This window comes from Caenorhabditis elegans, chromosome X (assembly GCF_000002985.6).
Source record: "Caenorhabditis elegans chromosome X".
Lineage (NCBI taxonomy): Eukaryota > Metazoa > Nematoda > Chromadorea > Rhabditida > Rhabditidae > Caenorhabditis > Caenorhabditis elegans.
Genome location: NC_003284.9, coordinates 9,506,069 through 9,523,915, shown reverse-complemented (window position 1 = coordinate 9,523,915; position 17,847 = coordinate 9,506,069). Strand labels below are relative to the sequence as shown.

The window sequence follows — 17,847 nt, the reverse complement described above, 5'->3', positions numbered from 1 at the left end:
TACATCTTACACGCACTAAATAAAACTGTTCAATTGTTTGGCAACAACTATTAAAAAAAAGCCGGACTAGTTTTTTTCTCAATTTAGTGTGTGAAACAAATTCATATAGTTGAATATTTTTATGTCATGAAGCCCTAAAATTAGATGATGTAGTAATGAAAGTGCAAAATTCGCCAGTCTTCTCAAAATTTTCAATATCTTCAATGTCTAGTTTTATCTTCTGAATGCTGATAATGTTGTCTGATACGAGATTCTCTAGTGTATGCGATTAGAACTATTGTTGAATACATTAACTTTTAAAATATTCAACTTTATTTATTTTTGAATTTCGTTTTCCTATTTTGTGGATTAATCTCAAAAATTGAACTACGTTAACTAACTAAACACCTCCGCAACTAACACAAACTCGTTCCACTGTTTTGAACATAACTAGAAACAAATAAATATAATTGTCTAATACAACTATTATCTTTATCTGATACTTTGTTCACACGCAACTCAATCCCTACTTCTCTAAAATCATGTGCACTATTTTTCAACCAACCCTATTAGGAAACGGGCAAACGACCGTTTCATCGTTACAATATCGTCATGCTTTGCTCCGGAGGCGGTGCTGTCCAGGGAAAATGGGCGTGTCTTAAAAGAGAGCAACGTCCTATAAAGCTCTCCGAGCAACCTCCTCAAATTTACTTTTTCTTCAGCCGTTGCGCTTTCCATTCGGTACCTTCGTTCTCCAAAAACAATGATCTCGTTCATCAAAGCAACTATTCTCGTTGGGCTTGTGGCCTTTCTGGCTTGCCAAAACTCGCAAGGTTAGTTATATTGAAACAAAAAATTATTTACGCCTAAAAATATCAGCTGATTTTTATTAATTATTGCTCGTTGCATTTTCTTTTTATTGAAATATTTTCAGTGGGAGCTGCATCATCCCTAATGCCAAACGTGTGTAACGCAGGGGAGGAAACTGCAATGCCGTGCGTATGCTGCAAGAAGGCATGCTGGTTTGGAATAGCCGAGGTGAGTAATGACCAAACAGAGTAAATGACTTGGGTATAGGAAGTAGGAGACGCAAAAAATGAAAAGCATAGACCGAGTTGTCTCATTTTTAATTATATTTGACTTTAAAATAATAGCTCAAAATTCAGATGACAACGGCTTACTTTGGTCACATGCCTGGAGAGAGAAGCGATGCAGAGGCAAAATTCACATTGGCCATGATGAATCAATGCTTTAAATTGGAATGTAACGAAACCTGTGCAACTGCCCATTGAGTTCCGACATCAGGTGTCAGCAAATAGTTGTACAAAATCAACTCAGAGAACTTTTCAATCTAATTTTCTTCAACCCCAATCAATTCATCGTTAGTCAATGCCAATCCAAACCATATGAGAGACTTCAAAATAAATAAGAGAGACGTACCGCCTGTTACTGCTTGTTTTTTATTCTTGTTTTTTTCTAGAAAAGCTGAGAAATATGACCCTCGACCGAAAAGTCTTTGGAGAAAAATTACTGAAAATTTTGGAAGCTAACATTCCAAGACGTTGATTTGTGGAAATAGTTTAGTATAAATTTGTTGGCACTTGTGTGTTAAAACAATATATTTCAAAACAAAAAATTAACTTTAAATGTATGTTCATTCAAACTGAAGGTGTTCATTATAGGTATGGATAGAAATGTTATTTTTGAAGAGTTTTTACCTAAGATTTTCCAATATATCAAGAATTGATTTTATGGGTTTTATTTTCACGATTGAAAAATATTTTTCAATTTAAAAGGATAAAATACATATCAGTCTTTATCAAAAAGTTTCGAACTTCCTGTGGGTGTTTAAAAACAAAACACCTACGCAACGAGTTGGGCTGCTCGAATTAATTTAAAACCACGAAGATTCAACAGCTCTCGGAAAATTTCTATTTTAGTTTGGTTCTGTGGCTTTTAAAAAATGTTAAGGGTTTAAGCTTTCTCGTGCAAATCAGCAAAAGATTGTTACTTCTCATTTAGACATCCCAAATATGTTTGGTAGATATTTTCTCGGTAATCTGCTGACACATTTTTTTACCAAAAAAGGATCGTTAAAAAACGTATATATTGCTTGTATTTTCTTGGTATGTAATATCTCACAATATTTTGGGTTAATGGGCTTGCAATTGACGTAGATGAACATGCTTTTATGATCTTATTCTTTTTTTAGATCGTGGAGTATTCAGGGATATAGAGAAAATATATAAAGAACATAAAAACAACATGATAAACTTAAAAATTTGAAAATAAAATTAAAAAAAACAATTATAACCCAAAACAAACTTTTAGTTACCGTATATTCTCTATTAGTGCGGCATGCGGCAAAAAAAAAAACAAAAATTCATGAAAATTGTGTATTTTGCCTCACAAAGACATTAAAATACAACGTTCAAATGGAAATTTATATGAAATTTTTAAAGGATGAATAAGAATATCATTGAAGTAATCGAATATTCGAGATGGCTTTCGCAACAAAAAAAAGGTGCCGCATTAATTTTCGGAAGGCCAGTTAGGGTGCCGCACTAATAAAAAATATACGGTACATTGTTTTACACATGTCAGGTTGATGGAAAATAGAAAAGAAGGTAGATTTTTGATACTATTTAAACTTTTGTGTCATTTTTCAGATTTGTTTGATCTCTTTTATCGGCATTATGATGATCTTCTTTTTCTGGCTCTTCTTTAATTGTTTCCAAACGTGGAATTCCTCGGCGATACTGAAAAAAGTTGTTTAAAGTTTTTCAAAAAATTGTTCTCATTCTTTATAACTTAAAAGTTTTGAGTACTCAAAATATTCACTGAGTATTGAGAAAAATCCAAACCAATAAACTAGAGTAGTGCATTTGCAGGTGATCTGTATGTAGGGTTTAGTTCATTTGTTCGGAACTTCAGAAATTCACTTTTAAAAAACGTCTCGTGAAAAATAAAGAAAAAAATCATAGTATAGCTCGGCGAAGTAACCTTGCGACACGGAAAATGCCTGGTACATTGTAGAAACACAAAGATTCGTGATTTAATAAATGTAAACGAACGGTTCCAGATTGATTTTCAAGTTTTTAAATGTATACTTTCAAAATAGTTTGAGTGTAACATACATTGATATTATAATTATACGCCTATTATTATTTCAAATATGCGTCGCGACATCCACCCATTTTTCTGAAAACTTCCAAAATTGTTTTTTTATTTTGTTGTAAAACGTGTTTAAACGTTAAATCTCAAAGTTGTTTGCATCGAAAATAGTTGCTTCTGAATTTTTGTACAAAACGTGATAATTTTTAATTTTCAGCATTTAGACGCATTTTCCTTTTTATTGTTTAGTATTTGACAAAAATTCAATTAAACCAAATAAACTCGGGGTGGCGATACTGACAAAACTAGTGGGTCGGGGACGCGATCCAAACCGATCCAACAAATTTGGATCAACCCACACTACAGGTTTAGTAGAATGTAAACTGAAACGGCAGGGGTTTTAGGACTTTTTTTTTTTGAAAAAATAGCGAATGATCAACATTTTTCCCTTAAAAGACCTGAAATGACCCCGCAAGACAGAAAAAATGTTGTACTGCGGTTCATGATTTTGAAGACAAAGACGTAAATAAGATAAAAAGTTCAATTTTAGTTTGAATGTGTCGCAGCTAGGGGTGGCGATAGGTCGCAACAGGTCGACATGCATATTTCACATCAGCTTCACCAATATTCCAATCATAATTTTTACATTAGCATGTCCCCCTTACTCGAATTTTCTTTCGAGGTCAACACTTTATTCATTGAGATCGCTACAAATGTTGCTCAACGTTGGATCAGGTCGATCTATTGAGACCTATCGCAACGTCGCAGCCGCTCATTGCTTTCATTTTTCATTTGTTATTTTCATGCATATCCTGGTAGTTTATTACAATTTATTTTATTATTTAGGCATATTTTTAAATAAATAAAAAATCTTGCATTCAATATTAGTAGGGAAAAACGATAATTTTGATTAACACTTGAAAAACATACGTCACCTGATTGCTATGCCATGAAAAAATGTGTTAAATTTTTTTTTTGAAGTTTTTGGTACCAACTTTAACTTTACTGTCCTTTTCAAAAAACTCTCAAAAACTGTATTGGTTTAACAACAGAATTTTATTTGAAGTTTGCATTGAAGAAAAAACACCTTTTTTCTAAGTAAGTAAGTGTGAAACTCACCAAACATTTTACTCGTTGTCGCGTTGATCCTTTTTTTACCATTGTGTAATAAACGCCGTCGATATAATATCCGTATTTTTTAAACACAGGGTAATTGAAAGTGTTAACTGCAAAAAAGAGAACAAGTTAAATGACGCTTTTTTACATATTTTCTTAGAATTGCGCATGAAATGTGTCGTTGGCCGACGAAAATCAATTAAATCTATCTATTCCGCAACTTCAAAAAGCTCACAACTTTTTCTTCGGTTTTTTGTTTCCACGTTCTTGGGAATAGAGCATGAGATTCTTTGTTAGTTTTCAACGTTTTCTATTGCTATTAATTATAGTTGGATTTATTTTTTAAAATTTGGACTTTGAAAAAGTATAGTCATAATTGGGAACATGGCTTTTTAAGTCTATTAGTTAAAAATTTCGGCAAAAAAATAAACTCACAATTTTGAGATGCTTCCATTACCGATTGGTCAATGCAATTAGGCTGATTGACAAGAATGTTTGTTGTAAACACGGGTTCACCAAACGAAATATAACTAGAACTTGTGTACTCAGCAGAGTTCATCTCTCCAAATTCCAAACCTTCTGAGTGAGAAACATCATTCTCTGCACTCTCAGGAAGAGTCGGAAGATGGGAGTGTGATGAGGTTGAAGCTCCATTTGATTCGTTTTTAAACTTTTGATAAAACATTCTGGAATGTGAATGGTTGTATATTGAATTAATTGTTTTGGATAAATTCAAATAAAAATGAGATCTTTTTTTTTTGGAAAAATATATTATTTGACAGTTTAAAACAAAACAGCTTTTAAAATATGTTTGACTACCTTGAACATTATTTTTGCTTCAACGTTTCGACGCAACCAAAACATTGCAGCGATGGGAAAAACAAGGACAAAGAAGAAAAAGCCGCACGATTGCATTTGGAGGACACATGGCTAGTTTTCAATTTTGGATGTTTTTTTTTCATCCGACACAAATATTCCGTACTCAATTGAAGACTTTTTTACTTTCATTTTTGGACAAAATCATGTTCGAAAAAAAATTCTCCATTTTAAATAAAATGATAAGCTTTTAATTTATTATATACATACTTCTGTATATTTTAAAACGTATCTGACGTTAAAAATTTAAACAGCAGTTTTGACGTAGTAAAAGCGTTCTCAAAAAAGTGAAAAATCGGGAAAAGAAAAGCAAAGTCAAGAAGGGGCAACAGGTGATAAAGTATAGAAATAAACAAAACGATCAAAGGTGATAAGGAGAATTGATGTAGATTTTGTTACAGAAATATAACCCCGGATGCAATGAAGAGTTTTTTTGAAAATGAAAAATGTTTAAATTGGATGATAGTGAGAACAATAATTCTTCTGCGCTTATTTTTCTAAAGTATGAAATCAAAATTAAATTCTAAAAAAACAGCTCACCACGCAATAGTGCACAACCTGAAACGAATTTAATTTTTATTAAGCAATTTACTTTGTTTCGAGAAGTATTTCAGCGAAAAATTCAGTTCACAAATAGATTTTTTTTTCTCTTGCCGGTGTATTGTTAAATTGCAGAAATTAAGAGTTTGTTAATTCAACGGTGAGCAAATTCAAACTTCTAGACATAAAAATGTGTCCAATTGTAAAATGATTCGGATAAATTTGAATATAGAAGTTTGCGTCACAAAATGTGACAGCTACGTTTGGCATAAATACATTTTTCAGCCTGCGTTAAACGAGATTTCAATGAAAAAACTCTCAATTTGCCTGAGGCAAAACGAAAAAGAGCTTGTTTTGTGAACATGCCTGTTACCCTCTCAAAGCAAAAGATCAGAGAAAAGACGCACTTGAAGGTCCTCACATGGTCCCAGTGGACAATGAAATACGCCAAAAAACCAGTGATAAATGACCAAAGGCAAAATGTTTCAGCAAACAGAACGCTGGATAGATGTGAAACGAGCGCAGTTTTACAACTGATAAGAGATACAAAGAGAACGTTGACGAGGTTAGACATATGAATGTGTTAGCACTTTGGGCTATGGAGAGAAGGTCAACAAAGTAAACATCGTAGCATGCCAAGGCCGAAAATTTTGATGATATTATTAAAATGAGTACATATCAAGTTTTAAGAAATGTTTAGATGATCACTTGGGACTCATTATAGATTTTATTAGAGCCGTCATTTCTTTTGATAAAATCGTAGAATTTTTTCAATTTCTGAAATGTGTTTAATCATTTCTCGTTGAACCAAAGCAAAAGTAGAAATCAATTCAAAACTAACTCAAAGCAATTATTGATTCTGCAAGTTGTGTCAAATTAATCAGATAAAGAGCTTTTAAATCAGTATTCTGTAATCTACATTCTCATTGCACAGGTTTTCTTGTCAATCATACCCACTATCAATTTCGGTCATAAAATGCAAGATGAAATGACCTTCCGGGCAGTTTTTCTGTTTCCAAAATAGTCGGCAAGTCAAAAACACAAGTGATTAACTCAATTGTCAATTGGTAAGACCGATAGCCCGGTTTGGTTGAGAATCGAACACTCCTGCAATAAGATGGGTGGTTTAAAAGTGACCGGGTAGTACGAATATATTTTTTTATTATCATTTTCTAAAAGCAAAAAGGTTAGAGAAACGTAATGAATTATAAGGTTTCTGAAGAATTTAATATTTTAGACACGGATGAACTAAACGAAGTTTTGGTAAGTTATTTTATGATTTTTCAAGTTAGGTAATCGATTTTTATTTTATTTTATTTTTTGTTCGAAACTGATTTTCAACATCAAAATAAATTTGCATGTGGTTTCTGCTTTTTGCTTACGTATTTTTGGTTTCAGATTCATCTGGAAAAAATCGAGTTGGACGCTATCAAAATTCTTAAAATAATCAGAAACCCTATAGTAAGTTCCAACTTTCTGAGAAGCAGGTAAAATATGTTTCAGTATCAAATTCACATTTACTGTAATTGCTGGGATACATTGGTTGATATACAATTTCAAATACGAGACTTTCGTTTTATGCTGAGTAAGAACACGGGGGTTTTCAATAGAGAGGTGAGTGTTTTCAAGTTTAACTTTCTAGATTAAAAATTTTTATATAAAATTTTCAGAAGTATAAAGCATTTTTGGACCATGTTCATTTATCACTGGAACACTGTAACAAGGCAGCAGAAAATCCGTATCCAAACTGCAGATTGAAGAATGCTGACCAATCGCATTTATGAAATAATTATCTATGCCAACACTGTGTATGATACATTGAAATGTGACATAAAATTTGTTGACGGATTATAGAAAATTATTTTATTGTTTCATATTCGCGGTTATATTATGCCAATAATAAATGTGTGTTCAATAGATAAAAGATTCTCACATATTTAACAATTAAATGTGTAAAGCATCAAAGAGGTTGGCTAACAACACCGCTACCGGGTAGTTTTCATATCTCCAGTGTATGGAGCTAAAAAACAAGCAGTGCGACAAAGTTTACGTTGTTGTACATCGGAAGATGGGTAGTGGAGGGAAGAAGACATATATTGAAAATTAAAAAATCACAATCAAAAACCCTCTAAACTACAAAAAATGACAGGTGAGCAGGAGAACTTTAGATATTCAAAATATGCATGAAAAGCCTTTAGATAAGGGATGTGTACTGAATCGAAAGGTTGGCGGCAGGCAAATGAAGAGACCAACGGGAGTGCAGGGGAAGACAGTATATGTACTTTTATTTCTTTGGGAACATCATTAGTTACATTAAGACAAGAAGAACCAATAGATCGATAAAAATAAATAGGTAAAATAATAATAAGACTAATAACTGTAGGATAATATTTGATATTGATTAGTTTGGAACTACCACAAGCGATTGTCTTGATGGACGATCGAGTGAACTCAAAGAATCGTAGGAATCCTCACTAGCACCACTGTCAGATCGCTGAAACTATTTTTGGTTGAAAAAATCAAAATTTGATTTTCTAAAATTCACCTTGGAATCCACAGTTTTTGTTGAAGACATCATTTTACTCTTCAGCTCAATGTTCTCTCTCATCAAGCGTTCAATTTCTCGAGCTTGACTTTCCACTTGGCTTTCCAGTTGACTCCGGTAGTTGTTCTCGCCTCGGTCCCTCCAGTAATCACTTGTTCTGAAAATCATTAATTTAGATTTTAAAATAACCTCTAAAAATAACCTATCCCAGTCATCCGGAACATTTACGACACTCGGACGCAAAAGTGTTGAATTCCTCGAAGCTCGTGGATTAGTCCGTGGCAGACTTAACCGATTCTGAGCATTGACACCGCCTGTTGCCTGCGTTCTTGGGGACACCTGACAATCTGGTGGAACAGCGTAGACCTGCATCTAAAAATAACAACGTATTTTTAATACAAGAAAACAATTCATACCGGTTGATAATGATAGTTGTGCACATCGGGATCGTATGGTGGTGGGCTTGCTCGCTTTTGGTATACGATTTCCTTTGGCTCTGCAGGTATAGCATATCCAGATGATGGGCCTGGTCCAAAGACTGGGTTAGCAATTGATAGAGCGGCCATTCGTTCAACTGGAGATGAACTCGAAGAGTTTGAGTAGCTGGATCTGAAATATCATATACCGAATTAGAAGCCTGAACTAGAAAAATGTGATCTTACCTCGAAGGATTATTACTTAAATATCCACTTGAAGCTTGTTGACTGCTCGATGGTGATGCATCAGTACGTGGTAGCCTCTTACGGTTTCTTCCTCCACGTCCTCGATCCTCTCGTAACTCGAAATCCGAATCAGTGTCGTCTCGAATCTCAGCGCTGCTGGTTGTCTTGTCACTGGTGCGACTCGAAGACGTGCCAGTTTCATCGCTTAACCGAGTGCCTCCAGGGCGAAGACTTGGAGTTTGAAATGCAGAAGAGAGGACGTAATCGTCCGATGTGAGCAAATGAGTTGCAGGGCGGTTTGTAGAACGGCCCAATACCGTGGCTTGGCCAGTTGGCGGAGTACTGCGATATGCCGGTACATTCTCATGTCGAGGACTACAATAGACAAAAATTTTTATTAAGAAAAAAAACACGTATTAACATAATGGTTAAAGAAACAAAAGACCGGTAGTTTGTGTTAAGAATGACGGTGGGTGCGTGCAAAAACTCGGAACTCGAAAGTCGGAAGACGAAACTCACACAACGTGTTGCTGTGGACTATTCTCATAATCTGAAGACGGCTGTTGAACCATTGGAGAGTGAAAGACGCCATTATCCGAGCGTCTCTTGCATTCTGCCAATTCGGATAAAACCGACTTGACATTTGAGAGTGGATGCTTATTTCCATTTTTCTCTTGGAGAAGTGGAGTCCAGGCTTCTTCAAGATAAGTAGCGATTAAGCTAAGCTCTTTGCCGGCGTCCACAATTGCATCCGCATTTTTTTCTGGTCCCGACTTTGACCTGAAAATTGTCATTAATTGTTTTGATCTTTGCAATGAGTGTGAGTGTGTTATTCTATTTTTATACTCTATTTATTTAATAATAGTGCCAAATTTAGCACATAGAGTACTTCAAAATACTGCACCTATGTAACGTGATACATCGTCAACTCACTCTGAAGAAATTCTCAACAAGAAATCTTTCATCCTATGCCACTCTCGGTCGACAAACTCGTTCATAAACTCCATGTGAGGCTCTTTTCCTCCAAACTTGCTGAAATTCGCAAGGTTCTGCAGCGTCTTGGCAATCAGAGTCAAGTTGCGCGCGTTCGTTGGTGATGGGTACTCGGAAACAAGATTGAAAAGGCTTGGGCTCAAAATTGCAGGACATAAGAATCGAAGGAAGATTGATGAGGAGATCAAAGTATCTGCCAAAGCTTCACGATTCTGGGCTTCAAGTCGGCAACGAAGAGCCGAAAATACGTCTCGGAGGTTTTTTGGTAGCTGGTGAACGCTAAAATTCAATGGATAAAAACATAAGTGAAATTAGCATGCAACATACTTGTTCAAAATTTTCGTCCAAGCCACTTCAACATATCGCATCAAAAGGGCACGATTCTTCTCGAGGGATGAGTTTGACACATTACCCAATTTCTGTGGATCTACTTCGCATGAATCCTCACATTGTAACACTGTTTTAATAAAATCACTGAGTGTTGAGTCTAGATAATCGTCGGCGACAAGTTTCATAAACGACTCCATAGCCTTTGTGGCCAGTGTGTTTCCTCTGAACATTAAATGATCATTGTCGAGCTTCTCGACCTCCTTCATGATCAAATCACACAGGAACTCCTTTGCGAGGTTGTGTTTGTACATAACACGAACCAACGATGTCGCCAAGTCCTCCTGAAACTATGTTCATGTGTGAAAATTTCAAATCTCGGGCTATTCTAGATTAATTTTGTTTACCTTGTCTCTGACATTGAGCACTGGCTCCAATTGCTCGCAAAGCGGCAAATAGTTATAGCAAAGTGTTTCCAGAAGGTTGTCGTAGGCTCGAAGTGGGAGGATGTGCACCGACTGCCAACGGGCTTTGATTCTAAGCGATGGGGATTCCTGGGAGCTGCTCTTCCCACCTAGTGCGGATGCAATTCTGCTTGTCCCAGAGTCACTATGAGATGTGTTGACTGTATACCTGGAATCGAAAACGCGGATTAACTTATACTGTCGGGGTGTAACCTTGATGGCGACCTGTACTGTATGGGATTTTGATAATCTAATTTACTACTGACCTACAATACTCTCCGAACAACGACGATACCCGCACGTAATTTTTCTTGAGCTTGAATGACCAAATAAAGTTTTTCAAGACATTTTTAATTTTATTATTTTCATTTGAAAATTCCTCTGGCAAATTTTCGATTGACGGATATATGGAAGCAAGGGAATACGGAATCATAGAAGAATTGTGAAACGATGGATCCCATGGATCGTATTCACCTCTCATGACAATCTGAAGGCGTGGATAATGGTTGATTGCTACACAAAAAAGTGATACAAGAAATAGAGAGAATTTAGAATTGAGTGCGAAAAAAGTGAAAAGGTTGGCTAGTCAGAGATTGAGTCATCAGAACGACACGAGACGATGGGCTTATCTAATTGGGAATTAAAATCTATGAGCGTAGATAAGATCTGTTCTACTATTGGCCCTCACATTAATAGTGCCATCAGTGATTGAAATGCAGGTGAATGGAGAAACATTGCAATCAATTCAATAACATGTCAGTTACTAAATTAAATTGAAAAACTAGGAATAACTGGGAGAGTACATTGATAAAAATTACAATTAAAAAAAACCTAATCTAAGGGCCAAAGATTTTTTTAATAATTCAATTTCATAACAACGTAAGACAAGTTTTTATTTTAAAGAATGGTTTGCATTTAAAGTTGAAATCTAAGTACAAATAACATGTTTCGAAATATTACCATTATTACGCAAGAGGAAATAATTTCATAGACTACGTAATATCAATGGGAACACATCATGAGCCGACCAATGTTTGATTAAGATTTGAGGAGAATGCAAAGCGAACGGTCTGTCAAAATGGTGTGAAAAGAAGCCGGAATTTCTGTCGTTTCACACGTCTCGCGACACGATCACGTTTCTCAAATTTTGTCGTATGTCTATGCTGGGAAAGAAAATTGGTTATATTTCTAAGCGATGGGGAAGACCGTAACCAAAATTAATATCAATTTCATTTATGGCCAAAGTACAGATTTCAAGAGACCGTATCACAACTACTGCAAAGAGGAAAACACAAAATGTCTTGCGAGAAAAGAGGAAGAATAAAAATGGATTAGGGCTACTTTTCACTACTCGCTCGCTATGTCACTTAATACAAAACACTTTTGGTCTTATGTGGGAAACGAGAAGATGTCACGGATGTTTAGAAGGATGGTAGAATGTGTGAAAGCGTGAAAGAATCTCAAAAGGCAAATAATTTGTGGGCGCAAAAAGTTGGAGTAAAAGAAAATGACGATGGAAGATTCCATGTTTATTCAACACTCTACCCATTTATGCAAAAGTAATGGGATTTTGAATCCGCCCGCGAATCCCGAATTTTTCCTAGACAGTGTGTTCGGACGTCCTGAATAAATCCTGATGGTTGAAAGATAGATATAGGTTATGAAAACGATTCACGCTTTTGCGGCATCAAGATGGTAAAAGGCGCGAGAAGAGAGTAAGCGCAAGAGCGACTTTTGATCCGAACAAGGAGGTTAATGCGAAGTTATAGACCTACTGCATATCTATCTGTTACGACCAATGGGGGGTTGCCTATGACTAACAGACTAACAAGCCGACAATCTGGCATAGAGACACAAAACCGAAACCAAATCGCATTTTCGTTTCGAGAGAATCGTTTTCAGTTGAAGAGGAGGGAAGGAGTGTTAATAGACCCTCCTTGCAATACTATCAACTAGTTAATTGTCGCCAAGGCAATTAAATTCAGGAGAAAGAAAAAGATTCGGTTTCTTGTTTAGTTTTACCTCCCAACTTTAAATTGAAATTCAATTCAGTGCGAGGGTAACGACCTAAAGGAATGAGTATCGGAAGTGATTCGTTTCAATAATGATCACAAATTTCTTTTTTCTTGTTTCTTACCATCGCTCTACTGGACTTCTGCTAGACAGTTGGTCGATTCCAATGGTAACGTATCCGATGAGAGTGTCCTTCTTTTTCTTTGAATCAGATTCTCGGAACAAGCTCACGCACACTTCATCGATTTTTGGGAGCATCCTGAAAGTTTCGTTTGGAAAAATCATTCATACCAAACAAATGAATGGTAAATTTTTTTGGTGTTGGAAAATACTGTTGTACTTTTTCCGTTTGGTTTCGCAAAACAAAAAAAAGAATCGAAGTTAAAAATTTGGAATGACGCACAAATCTTTTCAAAATTCGAATGACAATCCAAAAAATAGTTAATCTGTGTTGAAGATGATTTCAAAAAAAAAAGGTTGTTGAAATGTTTCTCATTTTCTATTCATGTAAAATTGAACAGCAACCCCATTTAACAGATGTCATGAGCTATTGCAACTTACATGAACTCAAAGTTCTCGCCCCAAAATACATTATCCGTTCGCGCTTTGGATGAAGTCTTGGCATACAGCGTCTTGTCCAGTGTCATTTCGCAATAGTACTTCCTCTTGGCTGGTAGTCCCTTTGCTTCAAGTATCCATATTAGCATGCTGTTTTCAGTACGTCTCTGCTGATCCCTACGTGGATTCATGGTTTTGCGCAGGCTGGAAAAAACAGTTTATCATGAAACAAGGTTCAATAAAGTTGAGAAAACATGAAATCTGACATGCAAGTAATCAAAGAATTGTATTTCGAGATAATGAGAACGTGACAAGATTATCAATCAAACGTGTTTAGTTGATAATAACTTTCCATAAAGAGATTAACCAAAATAATAAAAAGGATGTTGTTAATTATACATATACAATATATCTTGCTTTTACATCGAACTATTTTCATTGGGTATAAATTTCAAAGGAACAGGAGGGCACTTCTTTCGTTAGTGTGACTATGCCAATAAGTGGTCCAAAAGAGTGGGGTGGCACCCGAGTCAAGGGTGCACCAGACACACAAAACCACCACAACATCACAAATTCTGCGAGGCGGGTCCGTAATTAGGTAATTTTATTTGCAAGACCGCGTGCACAGAGCGGTAGAAGAGGAAAACAAGAAATTGCACTGACTGCAGAGGCCTAGTGTACACTGTTTATATGGAGAGGACTATTGAAGAAGCAGGTGTGTCTTTTCACATGAAGAGGACTCGCAAAATTTAGGAAAGAAATGAAGAAGAAAGAGCTCCGGCGACGGTGTGCTTATGGTGCACACACACGCACATTGGTGGTATTGTATTGAACAATGAGGGAAATGGTCAGAGAAAAAACGAGATTTAATACGCCTACTGTGCCAAGAGGGTAGGTACCACTAACCTCTGTCACCTCAACAATAACAATTCTGCCTTGAATTTCAGAGTATATATACAACAAGTTTTCGATAACATCTATCGAACCCTGTAAACGAAAATAGGACTCAATAGGTAGAATGAAGAGAAAATGACGTGGTGGCCTCTAAATAAGTGACTTTTAAAATACAACTTCTAAAAATACTATGTAAAACACAAATAGATCGCGGTGCCTTAAAAGATCATTGACCGTATTTCTAACACAACTTGAGGATGTTCTAGAAAGAATAAATGAAATGCATTGAGGAGTTGACAGTGACGGATGCTTTTTCTTGCCCATTTTTCGATCTGTATTTGGAATTGGAATACTGGGAGAATTGAGAGGAAAATGGATGGAAGAGAGAAGAACAACGAGAACGGATAAGAATGGGAAATTACTCCGTGGAAATGGGGTGAATGAAGTGGTAGTGCAGAGGAGAGTAAAGAAACAATGATAAAACTATTTAGAAACATTTTCTCTATTTCCCGAAAAAAACCAACAACATAAATGTTTCGAAACAGAATAAAATAAAAAAATATGGTTAGAGACGCTGTATTTTTTCAGTTTAAAAAAGAAAGGTAGACATACTGAACAGAAGAGTAAAAGAATGAGAAATTGGGAAATGCCTTCTGTGTATTTATGAGTGCAATTGTGCGTGTGTGCACAGGTTGATTGTGCTCTACGCGCGAGCTATACACTATTTTGCTCGCTTTTCCCACACCAACCACTGCTTCACCGGTAACAGTAGCTGTGGGAACAGAGCTAGTAGAAGAAAAAATAGTTTGAATTATTTGATGACCAGGTAGACGGTTCTCACGAGATAATGATGGTTGGTTCCGGATATCATTCACACTTTCAAACATTGAAAACCAAAACAATTGGTAACCGCTCGGGGTGGTAGGATTTGATGAATGAGGTGTTGAGAGAAAGGGTGAAGTACTTGGGGTGAAACAAAGGTAATAAAATTGAGTGAATGAGTTCATGAGAAAATAAAATGAGCATCACCAATACGAATTAAGTGACAAAAAATAGCATTCAAAGCATCTGGCCGATAAAGATACCGACACTGTGAGCCGAGCGCATCCGACACTGTACATCTGCCGGTTACGTGGGTGGCGCGAGGCCACCTGTCACAAAAATAGAGATACTTATGAAGAGTGACAAGTTTGCGAGAGTGATACGATAGTAGAATATTGAAAAATAAGAAGGAGAAGAAGAATGAAAGTGACACATCACAAGTTTTGGCAGCAGAATTCGAGATGTAGAACTAACAAAATAGAACAGAACAGTTTAGAAGAAACAGTCAATGTTTATGGTAAATGATATTATGTGTGGGTTTGCGAATCAAAGAAAAACGAGGCTAAGAGAAAAAGGCAAAGAAAAGAGTTTTTGCTTTTTATTGTCGCTAAAACACACCGTCTCGGGGGCCCTCTCTCTACTTCCCTTGCGTTTCTCGCTCAAAATAAACAAATATCATAAAGCGATTCCTTATATGGTCGGGAAATCTTTTGTCGTTCTCACACCATTTCAATCCAGTTTTGATTTCTTATTGAACAGAATTTAAGTGACATTATTGCAGTAACATAGCTGACCGGATCCCTCAGCATGCGCTAATCGTGTGTAAATTCAATATAATTTATACAAATACGCTTAAACTAATCTGTAAATGTTTGAAACGTGATATTCAGTGAATAAAAAACGTTCTTACATAGTGAGTCCAGACCTCTAATGGAAAAATAACTGTTATTTTGAGGTTTTTCCTGTACTAGTTTCAATTACTAATCGAGAAAATGTGTTGCCTCCTTATAAATTGTTATTTTGTTTTTAACTTTTAAAAAAATAGGAATCTAGCCCCAACGAATTACTTTTCAGAACAGAGATCTTCTATCCAGGTGTTGTTTTATATTTTACCTTGAAAACGATAATCACTGTTATTAGACACATTTTAAGAGGACAAGGAAGAAATAGAAAAAGAAGAACCGGACGATTTTGTCTTATTATTCTATTTTCGGGCATTCTTTACCGGAATGTTGAGGAAGTGGAGGTAACTGGGAAAGGAAAACAAGGTCAAACATGGAACTAGGCTAAGGATATGTTCAAGAGCGAGGCCGAGATGCGAAAAGAAACTTCAACGGCGACTAATTAGATTTGTGTTTTTGTTGGTGCCCTTCGACGTTTTGCTTGTGCTCACCGGAAGAGCATTGGTGTGTTAGGTAAGTTTCTCACAAAATGAAATTTGAGATGATGAGAACTAGATGCTTCTGACTGCTGCTGCTTGTTGTGCCCAGCCACCCTTCTTCTACAATGTTACCGCTCATCCATCACAAACATTTGCATTTGACATGGTATACATTTCGAAGGATCAAAAAGAGAACTTGTTCTAACACGCTTCCTTATTACATAACTAAATTTTCTTCCTAACCAACGAATGTCAAAAATTTTGAAAATTAAAGTAATGTTGAAAAACTGCATAAAATAGGTGTGAAATATTAAGTTTGTCAAAAAATTTGAGCGAATAGAGTCTGGTAAAACAACCTATTTTAATTTTAAATAATTGTTTTCAAAATTTGTGTCAACTTAATCACAAAAGAAATCCAGTGCACACTGAACAGCGAACAACTATAGGGTCTAAACGATTTTCTGTAGACGGAGACATTTCGCAGTGAAATGATGATTACCAGGTGGGTGGGTGGAAATGAATAACAATGGAAGAAACATAAACATCACATAGCACCAGCAGTAGAAACAGCTATTTTGAATTGTGATGAGCAAAATAACTTTTTGTTAGAAATAAATGGAAAGTTTAGAGTTCCAAAGGTAATACATAAATGAAACAGTGATACATTATTGTCAATATTTTTTGATAAAATATAATATTAATAAATGTCGAAGTTCTTAAAACAGCCAGCAGCAATACAATTTGGAAAACTTTTAAATTGGAAGGACTAACTAAAACTTTCGCCGTCTTGACAAATTGAAAAGATCTACTTGGCACTCATGAAAACTAGAACGCCTGAGAAACTTGAAAGATTGTCAACCGCAAAGCTGACTGATCCAAAATGCAAATTTCTTGCGGAAATTTGACAAAATTGAAAAATAAACATGGAGAGATGATGAGCAAGAATTGTTAAGGATCAGTTTCCTCAGCGCATCATCATTATTATCCCTCAATAAAACGTGAGAACGAGAAAAGTGAGTTGGGAAAGGAAGAAGGGCGAAAAGGCCAAGGAAAAGGGTGAAGCGAGTAGAGGCACGGGTAGTAGTAGCGCAATCAGATTAAATTTCGCGCGTGCGGCGCGTTTCTGCGTGGTCACGTCCGTGCACACGGCGGGGGGAAACAACCACTTCCCAAATGCCATAAACTCATCTTGGAGAAGCTGGAATTGGGAATGTGAGTTGACATGTGGATAGTCATGTGGCGTCGGAAACGGGTGACGATAAAGACAGAAGAATCAAGTGGACTGAAGTTGGCCAAGAGATGGATTCAAGGCACGGACAGTTTTTGATAATTGTAGTGAATTCAGCGTCCATTCGTCCGGACACTATGTAATGGCCTCTCACTCCTCTCGCAAATACTTATAATTGCAGCTACCTTCCGCAGAGTGAACAGTGAGAACAACAATACAGAACTATTGTGGGCACGCAAAATCGGTGAGGGGGTGGAAGTATTGGTATGGGATATCGGAATTATGCTGTGTTACGTAGGCGTCGTGCCACCAGTGACGTAGTGTCAGTTAAAGTC

The 17,847-nt window shown here is 36.2% G+C and overlaps 4 protein-coding genes and 1 non-coding gene across 16 annotated transcripts in view; 3 read left to right on the top strand and 2 right to left on the bottom strand.

Moving 5' to 3' along the window:
- The first annotated feature begins 697 nt into the window (after positions 1-697).
- Positions 698-1,428, top strand: nssp-86 (neuronal small secreted protein). Its single transcript, NM_077201.3, has 3 exons — positions 698-812; positions 914-1,017; positions 1,146-1,428. Exons 1-3 carry the CDS (start codon positions 743-745, stop codon positions 1,269-1,271), a joined length of 300 nt encoding a protein of 99 aa, NP_509602.1. The 5' UTR covers positions 698-742; the 3' UTR covers positions 1,272-1,428.
- Positions 1,429-2,164: 736 nt separating this feature from the next.
- C07B5.6 (FLYWCH-type domain-containing protein) lies at positions 2,165-4,897 on the bottom strand. Its single transcript, NM_077200.7, has 3 exons — positions 4,645-4,897; positions 4,213-4,319; positions 2,165-2,738 (listed from the first exon to the last, which is right to left on the bottom strand). The coding sequence occupies exons 1-3, from the start codon at positions 4,892-4,894 to the stop codon at positions 2,625-2,627; spliced, it is 471 nt and encodes a 156-aa protein (NP_509601.1). The 5' UTR covers positions 4,895-4,897; the 3' UTR covers positions 2,165-2,624.
- Positions 4,898-6,709: 1,812 nt separating this feature from the next.
- Positions 6,710-7,552, top strand: C07B5.2 (PRESAN domain-containing protein). Its single transcript, NM_077199.3, has 4 exons — positions 6,710-6,888; positions 7,024-7,086; positions 7,129-7,239; positions 7,296-7,552. The coding sequence occupies exons 1-4, from the start codon at positions 6,826-6,828 to the stop codon at positions 7,407-7,409; spliced, it is 351 nt and encodes a 116-aa protein (NP_509600.1). The 5' UTR covers positions 6,710-6,825; the 3' UTR covers positions 7,410-7,552.
- gap-2 (Ras GTPase-activating protein gap-2) overlaps positions 7,462-17,847 on the bottom strand; it is a gene marked incomplete at both ends in the record, with an annotated part of 43,985 nt that continues 33,599 nt past the window's right edge. For 4 of the 12 annotated variants that reach the window (NM_077195.8, NM_077196.6, NM_077197.6 and 1 more), the window contains 11 exons: positions 8,027-8,119; positions 8,171-8,327; positions 8,373-8,542; positions 8,587-8,779; positions 8,833-9,207; positions 9,352-9,612; positions 9,766-10,104; positions 10,153-10,496; positions 10,560-10,785; positions 12,754-12,888; positions 13,191-13,391. In NM_077195.8, the coding sequence (NP_509596.1) occupies positions 8,027-8,119; positions 8,171-8,327; positions 8,373-8,542; positions 8,587-8,779; positions 8,833-9,207; positions 9,352-9,612; positions 9,766-10,104; positions 10,153-10,496; positions 10,560-10,785; positions 12,754-12,888; positions 13,191-13,391 (2,494 nt within the window). Of the gene's footprint in view, positions 8,120-8,170; positions 8,328-8,372; positions 8,543-8,586; positions 8,780-8,832; positions 9,208-9,351; positions 9,613-9,765; positions 10,105-10,152; positions 10,497-10,559; positions 10,786-10,882; positions 11,106-12,753; positions 12,889-13,190; positions 13,392-17,847 lie in introns of those variants that run through there. The other 8 variants (NM_077193.7, NM_001307916.4, NM_171753.7 and 5 more) reach the window with 8 other exon arrangements.
- C07B5.9 lies at positions 13,880-14,083 on the top strand. Its single transcript, NR_071845.1, has one exon. It is a non-coding gene; the product is annotated as an Unclassified non-coding RNA C07B5.9 (non-coding RNA).